Source organism: Gossypium hirsutum, chromosome A06, assembly GCF_007990345.1.
Source record: "Gossypium hirsutum isolate 1008001.06 chromosome A06, Gossypium_hirsutum_v2.1, whole genome shotgun sequence".
NCBI lineage: Eukaryota > Viridiplantae > Streptophyta > Magnoliopsida > Malvales > Malvaceae > Gossypium > Gossypium hirsutum.
In genome coordinates, this window is record NC_053429.1 from 60,963,566 (window position 1) to 60,972,160 (window position 8,595).

The 8,595-nt window shown below is 33.8% G+C and overlaps 1 protein-coding gene across 1 annotated transcript; it reads right to left on the minus strand.

Moving 5' to 3' along the window:
- Positions 1 to 2,229: 2,229 nt before the first annotated feature.
- On the minus strand, positions 2,230 to 6,200 carry LOC107962968 (pentatricopeptide repeat-containing protein At1g80880, mitochondrial). Its single transcript, XM_016899554.2, has 2 exons — positions 5,417 to 6,200; positions 2,230 to 3,998 (listed from the first exon to the last, which is right to left on the minus strand). The coding sequence occupies exons 1-2, from the start codon at positions 6,019 to 6,021 to the stop codon at positions 2,942 to 2,944; spliced, it is 1,662 nt and encodes a 553-aa protein (XP_016755043.1). The 5' UTR covers positions 6,022 to 6,200; the 3' UTR covers positions 2,230 to 2,941.
- Positions 6,201 to 8,595: the final 2,395 nt, after the last annotated feature.

An 8,595-nucleotide genomic window follows, 5' to 3' on the forward strand; every position in this document is an offset into this window, starting at 1 on the left:
ACAGACAGGCGTGTGACTTGGCCGTGTGGCATAAGTCAATATACCCTACAAGATTGGCACGGCCTAGCACACGGCCTGGTACACGGGCGTGTATGGCCATCTTTAGGGCACACGGGCTTGTGTGTTGGCCATGTGACCCAAGTCAGAGGGTTACACAGGGTTGGGCATGGGCTGGGACAAAGCCATGTGCTCCCATTTCGAATGTTCACCGGCCTGCGACACGGGCATGTCTGGTGGCCGTGTGAAACACATGGCCTGGTCACACGGACGTGTGTCCCCTGTTTTGAGAAAATTTTCAAAGTTTCATGAAATTTTCTTAAGTTATCAGTTTAGTCCCGAACCATTTCCAAAGCATGTTTAGGGCCTCGTAGGCTCATTTTAGGAAAAAATTGATTAACATTAAATGATGAATGCTTGAATTGATCAAATGTATGCTAAATGGATATTTAATTTTTTTGTAAGTCCAGTAATGCTCCGTACCCCTATTCCGACGTTGAATACGGATGAGGGGTGTTACATGACCCATCTGCTACTTTGACCTTTTTGTTTCCTGCACAATGTGTGTAAGTTGAAACAAGGAAATGACTATTAGTCATGTAATCACTAGCTCTAGAATTAACGATCCACGTGTTTGTTTTACAAGGCTTAACACTGAAAAAACAGAAGAATCAGTGCCCGATTTACCAAAGGAGCAAGAAGGACTATTGGATGAATTAGGAATAGAAGAATTCATCCGAAACCGTGGTGACTGAAAAAGGTTGTATAGATGCTCTAGTTGTTCCTTAATGAATGAATACCCTTCTAGAGAACTTTGCTGTTCACAATTTCCACTCTCGGTAGTTGTTTTGATGGCAAAACTTTCTATCTCTGTTTGGTTACTGGATCTATTATCTCCAGTTAAGGTTGTTTAGCCATGGTGTTACTGGAGATTTAACATAATTCAAATGCCATGAAAATTTTTAAGAGAGTATAATCAAATTGTTCTCATTTTATTAAGTAAAAAATTGAATATAAATAAAGAAAAGTCTCATAAAATAACTGGGAAATAATTCCTTATTCTAGTGAACTAATAAAAGATAAAATAAAATATTCTTAAAATATCTTAAATCTTAATTGATTATTCTAATATTTAGCTACCTAAATAACTTTTAAAATTTATGCCAAAATATATGGGGCTTCAACACGTATTTCAACACCAACTCCATGCCAATATTTTCTAGATCGTTTAAGGTATATTTTCAACCTTTCTCAACCCAATTTTGCTTCTCATATATAAATCCATGAGTTATAATCGCCAAAAGTACTTTTTAGCAGCGCGACGAGGTGTACCGACATTTTAACATTTCTATCATGATTTTTTTTCTTTTCAAAAAAAATATGTTTATTAAATTATACTATTGAGCATTATTAAAAATTATTTTGCTACTGGTTTTTATATTTATTTTATTTATTTAATATTTAAAACTTTGAATATTAAATTTTTATAATTTTATAAATATATATTTGCTCTCATAAACTCTTTTATATATATATATAGATATATTCACATGTATATATGACATATACCTTATTACATTTATTAAAAATAATATGTATAGATTTAAAAAATTAAAATGATAAATATCAAATTTTGATTCACTTCTTAAATATTCATTATTTATTATTTTAACACGTTAAATATACTATATTATTATTTAAGTGTGTGACTAAATTGATGTTACGAGTTAACTTAACACCAACTCAATTAAAAAAATTACTAAAATAACCTTACATATTTTAAATAAGTTATATGATTACAAGAGTACTTTTGTCGCTTTCTTATTTGAAAAAAAAGTTACAATATGCTACGAACATCTATAAAATCTTTTCTTTTAACCAAAGTTCTATTTGAATATTTTTATACATTTCAATTTTATTACACAAATAGTTTTTCCCACATTCTGGTATAATAATCTTGAAAAGTTTTCAAAATATTCTTCACAATTTTTTTAATATAGTTGGGAAGTTAAAAAGAAATCATCCCCCAAAAAAAAAAGGAAAAAACAGGTTCAGTTAGAAGCAGCAGGTATATTATTGGTAACCTCAAGTCTCAAATTATCTATTATGATTTACAATGTCTTGTTTATTTGAAGTTGAGCTTGCTCTCGTCCAAGAAAAGAAAAAATCCAATCCAGGGGAACCTAGGGATGCAATTCCTTTTTTTCCATTTTTTCTAGGTGACTAAATATATAAAGAAATCCCAAGTGTCAATTACCATGTAATTCTGTTATGAAGTTTAGCTAGGTAATAAATGTACAAAACTGCATAGGAGGCCTATAAGGTCAGTGCTAAAAAGCATTCAGTTTTCCCTAGCATCCATTGTATAAGCCACACTGATTGAACAGGTAGTCCCAAATATTCTACACCTTTGAGACTAAGCCATCTCCATAAATATCTCAAACGCATCTTTCAAATGTTGGGAACATTCTATAATCAAGCGCTTTGAGCAACCTCATCACCTCGGTTTTAATAGTTTGTTTCTCAAGTCCAAAATGGTTATTATGTATTAAACCCAATTCTGTCAAAAAAAAAACGATTCTTAAAGCAGACAGATCAACACAAATTATGTGAGTTCACCTGCTATGATGCTGTTTTTAGCCACCCGCCCTGGAACTCTTTTCTTTTAGGCTTCACCAAGATTTGGTGGAGCTCATGGTGGATTAAAGATCTTCCTATATTATCCTTAGACCTCAAGCTGTACCACACATCTACCACTGTCAGTCCTCACTCTCTACATCTGAAATAGCCCCAGTATCCCTTTTACAGATTCCATCTATTTCAAAGAAGCAATCGCTATCCACGAATGGTCAACCTTCAGATTTAAAACATATTAAGAGCATGGAAGAAATTTTCACTTTCACACATTTAGACTTTCAAATAGTACCATTTCCTCATGTCTTCTTCATCTTTTATCAGCATTGACCTTTTTCTTCTGGCCTGATTTCTTGCCTTTCCTTTCATTTAATTGTTTACTTCTCTTAATCTCTATTCGACCTCTCTGTCTCATACTGCCACTATGTTGCTTTGGTTCCTCCAATAGCTTCTTAATCTTGGGGTCGTCCAAAAATCCACAAGATCTCATCTCATCATAGTATTCCCTGGCTTTAACTAGCCATCCAGATGTTGCTAGCCCTTTCACTAATATTACATAATGACGTGAATCAGGGAGTACCTCAAAACGCTTCATTTCTGCCCAAATCTTCAACCCATGCTCAGGTTGCTCCACTTTGAGAAACTTCCCAAGAATAAAGAGGAAGGTATCACCAGTAGGACCTACACTGCCAGCCTTCATACAGTCAAGAATTTCCAAAGTTCCTTCAAAACCTACACCATGAAGAAATGCATGGTAGGTTTCCATGGTTGGGCTAAGATTCTCTTCTTTCATGATGGACAAAATATTTCTTGCCTCTTCTACCTTCTCTGGTTCACAAAGAGGACGTATCATTGCATTGTAAGTGGCAGAATCTGGCGGCAACCCAGATTTTTTCATTTTCTTGAGGATGTTATAAGCTTCATTTAAGCAATTTTCGCGAGCCAGGACATACACCAGTGAATTGTACACCTCAATGCCTGGATCCCAGCCTCTTTTCTTCATTTCATCATAGAGCCGCAGTGAGTTAAATAGATCTCCAACTTTTGAGAAACAAGAAATCATGTAAGTATAAGAGGTAGCATTTGGTATAATGCAGTATTCTGACATTTCTCTCCAAACTCTCTTTGCTTCAACTACATCAACCAAAACATTACACCAACCATTGAGAATAATGTTGAAGCCATCAGCATCCAGTGGGAAGAGCTTCTTATTTACAAGCATTATCTCTTCAGCCTCTTCAATGTTGCCATATCTACATAGAGCCTTTAGGAGGGTACTGAACGCTTCTTCGTCCGGACTCATTCTGAACTTCTCCATAGTATGAAAAGTTTGAATAGCTATGCATGGATCACTTGCAGCTGCATATCTAATTGACGCCAAATGAAATGAAAAAGGAACAAACAGTATATAAGAACAAAATGTTAACAAATTATATGCCTTGCATGAATGTTTGTGAAATGATATCATGGAGAGTAAAATGTTAAGTCCTGTGGAAACCCTAGGAAGCCTTGATTCCTTTGGATATCTAACTTACAACAGTTTTAAAATATTGCAAATGCACACTGAAAAGTGTGGGAGAAAAAAGAAGCAAGGATCTCAGTCCACCAAGATAGGACATCAATACAGGAGAATTCACTAGACAAACTGCAGAGGACTCAAGTGGTTAAAAATCAGAACTTAAAAGGAGAAAAATAAACAAATTATGAAGTTTAGAAACTATAACAGAAACAATCAATTGGAACACTGTTATCAATGCAACCTATTACTAAATTAACTGAAATGAATACAAAGGGGAACATGACCAAAAAGCGAAGAAACGGGGGTGGAAGGAGGGAATGAATGCAACAAAATAGATCCAGTGTTGTTAAGGCATGTGTTAGTCACAGCGCTGTTCCATAGCTACACAACAAAAGTGCCTGTCATTTTCAGGCAAGGCACATTTGATCATATGTATGTCTGGTGCACCTAGGTGTGCATTTCTTTAAGGCAATAGGCAAAAAAAAAATGAAGAAGAAGCTGGTCTGATGGAATTTCACTTGCATTTCTTTTATTTTCATCTTTGACCCTTAAAACTCTTAGGTCTAATAGTAAAAACTGGACAATATTAAATTCTCTAGTTCTCTAGTGATTTCAACAATAACTTTAAGACTATGTGGTAAGGTGCACACTGGCTAAAATAAAGGAAAAAGGAATTTTAAATATAAATATGCATAGTATTCACTCAAACGAGAGTTTTTTTGCTGTGCCTTCTGTCTCGGAAGAAACATAAGGTTTCTAGTGCCTTGAGTGCACCTTGCGCCCTTAATGACTCTGGATAGATCACAAGGAATTTAGTACCAACAACAAGCTTATAATTATAGATTTATTGACCTGAAAAGCGCACATTTTTAGAAAGCGTTGCAACATAGAGTTACCGAGATATTTAAAATACACAAGTACAATCACTATGCTTATTAGCAACGTTATAACTAAGTTCGCAACTTAATTCACATTGATGAAGATCCTAAATGTGTGAATGAGGCCTTAAGCAGTAAGATGGAGGCTTGGGACCTTTCAGTCTCAAGTAAGTTCAACTTTAGATGGTTATTCTTGACTTAATACAGGGCTTTGTCATAGTTTTGCTCTTTCACCTTGATGTAGTATTTGTGTCATACATGTAATATTGTAAAGAAAAATCTTGTGTATCCAAAGAACAGAGGAATATTTACAACCACTTGCATGCTAAACAAACATAGCCACAAAACTAAGTCTAGTCAATGAAAGGAAAAGCAAGCTGAGGCTCACCTATCAATCATAATAAACATTGCCCGTCTTGTATCCATAGAAGAACGATATAAGTCGCGAATCAAACACCAGGCCGTGTTAAACTTCCTATGATTTCCCAACACCCATATCATCAACTCATATGTTTTTTCACCGCTACTTCCCCATTTTTCACCCCACTTAAAAGCCAAAAACGCCAGTCTCCACTCTTCTCTCAATGTCCAAATCACTGAACACACCAAGCCTAGAGTTGCCTTGATCCCAGACTCGTCAAGGGAAGCCATGGCCTCAGTTTCAGAGCTCAAATGGGCAACCCGTTTGAGCAAATGAAGAAGAGCTGGTTCCTGCGGACCAGGATCATGGTTTGGTTGTGGAGTGGTCTCGAATGGGTAGTTTAGAGTCTGGCTTGAAAGGGATTGGAGCGTTGAGAAATTAGAGGTCACTACTGGGGTTTGAGAGGATATGAAGAATGTTTGATGAAATGCCAAAGAGAACAAATAAAGTTGTTGAACTAAGGGAGAAGGAAAAGGTGAGGGAACAGTGGCAGGATACTGAAGGAAAAATGGGGATAGGATCTGAGAGTGAATTCTTTGGAGCCTTCTTGCTAGAGAAAAGAGGGCCATCATCTATATACCGAGTGAAGCAACTAGCAAAGCGAGTACCTTTTCGGTTTTGAAAATTTGTAGCTATGATTGTTATTATTATTTTTGTTCGACTGTAGCTATGATTATTTAAATGACCATTCATAAAAGACTTAACATAACAATCGTATTTAAGAGGTACAATTGCAACATTTTCTCTGCTTAAATCAAGATTTTATTTTAAAAAATTAATCTCTTATTGGTTCAATATTTTTTTGTACAAATATTATTATTTTTTTAAAGAGAAGTCTTTACGTCAACATAATAGGCTATTCATAAACATAAGATATTATTTGTTATAGCCTTTTGAATTTAAAGTGTCATAGAAACAATTTTAGATATCTACATGTAAAAGTACTATCAACCCTTTATATTGAAAGGTAGATTGCATTTTGCCCCCTTATATTAAAAAATTGATAAATTAGTCCTTATATGTTAAAAAAACATGTAAATTAGTCATTTCAATAAAAATTTTATCCATAGTTGTTGCTAAGGGATGATTTGACTTATTTTTAAACTTTTTTTTATGTAAGTGACATGAAATTAAAGAATGAGTAGGATTAAATTTTGTCTATTCTACTCAAAAATAGGTAAATTAATCCCTATTCATTAGATTAAAGAGAAAAATGGTCATTTGTTAAAAAATGGGTTCAATATAAAATCAGTATCAAAATTTATCCACTTCTCTAAAATTGATACTTATAGTCTTTTTTATCTTAGATTGGTACTCGAACTTTTTTCTTATCATTTAAAGCGTTACTTGAGCCTAGCGTAGTTAAGTTTAGGACAAGTGCTAGAATATAATTGTGACACATGGTATAGATGACGTCATAGTGATGTCATAATATATATTTTAAAAAAAATCTTTTTCTTTTTTTGACTTTTTCCACAATTAATGTTGTTCCTTTTTTTTATTCTTCTTCTTCTTCTTCCTTCAACCCCAAATTTTGTTTCTTCTATGTTTCTTTTTCTATTTAATTAAAACCCTTTTCAATATAATTTTGAAAAAGGGGTCATTTTGGCTTTATAGAGGATGAGGATAGATTTCGTTTCAAGTAAACATGAAATTTGTTTCAAAAAGGGTTAATTTGTTTCAAAAAAAGGTTTTGAAGGTTTGAATTGAATCGTTAAGTGGGGACTAAGTTTGGGCATGGGTATTGTTACAAGGTGATGTAATGAAAGTTAAGGGGGTAAATTTGGGGGGTTTTGGTGTTAGGGTTTGAATATTTAATAGGGAGAGAAATGGGAGATAAAGATTAGGATTTTCTCTATAATGGAAGCTAATGGGTGAATTTTAGGGTTTTGAATTTAGGTGAAGAGAAGTAGACTTTGCAGTCATCTAGATTCTAAAACCCAAACTTCGACTTCCTTGATATGTACCATTTAGATTAAGACACAAAACTAGAGTTCACTTCTTGCTTACAGATCATGTGTATATGTGTTTGCATTTGAGACTGTGAAAGTGAGGAATAGTAAAAGAGGAGCTTAACCAGACCTTATATTATGCCATTTCCAATGCTCAAAAAGTGATATATTCAAATCACTTTTTCAGTTTCTTGTTTCTTTTTATTGGTTGAGCAATTGTTTCGGTCTAGAGTCTATTGCTATAAAGATCACAAATTGATCTGGTTTTTAAATTTTTTATTTTCTACTGTGTAAGAAAATCATTTTTTACATAAGATTTTTTCCAGCAGCCATACCTTGAGAGCTCGAACCAAAATTCCTTATCATAAGTTGAATAGTTGAGTTAGGCCCCATGAAGTTTCTCACTAAAATATGCTAAAGGTCTCTTATCTTGCCTCAATACTACAACAAATCCCAACACCAAAAGCATCACATTCTATTTCAAATGTGTTAGAAAAATCAAATAGTTTTAAAATAGGAGGAGAACATAACTTATCTTTCAATGCTTGAAATGCCTTTTCTTAGGCTTTTCCCCATTTAAACCCAAAGGAGTTCTTAATGACTTCGGTTAAAGGGGCTGCTAAGGTGGACTTCACGAATCATCTATAAAAGCTTTATCCATGGAAAGATTACACTTTTGTAATTGACTTAGGTGTGGGCCACTCTCGAATGGCTTTCACCTATTCTTCATCAATATAGATACCTTGTGCACTAACAATAAATCCCAAAAGGATGAGCTTACTACAAAATTAAATGCATTTATCAAGGTAAATTATGATTATTTGAGATTAAACAGATCCTTATGAAAAAAGAAAAATAGAGTTATATCTTCAAAATGATGATTATCTGAGATCTTTTAATAAAGATTTAGAAAAAGTTGAAAATACAACTAGAATTTTTGGTAATAAAACCGAAAATATAGCTACAAATGAAATAAAAACTGAAAATCTAGGAGAATCATCTACTCAACCAGCTCCACATAGAATAGATGATTTAAATAAATGAAATGTTACTCAAGGAGGAATAAATTTAGACTTAACTAATATTCCCATAGCAGATTATGAAAAAACCATAGATGACCGGGCACAATCTATGCTATTGTTGTAAACAACAACAATATGTGGTCAAAAGAGAATTTTTTAAACTATTTTGTTG

Coding starts and splice junctions, on each gene's coding strand:
- LOC107962968 (XM_016899554.2), bottom strand. CDS start 6,021: ATGATGGCCCTCTTTTCTCTAGCAAGAAGGCTCCAAAGAATTCACTCT. Junction 3,999..5,416: donor ATGTTTATTATGATTGATAG/GTGAGCCTCAGC, acceptor GGCGTCAATTAG/ATATGCAGCTGCAAGTGATC.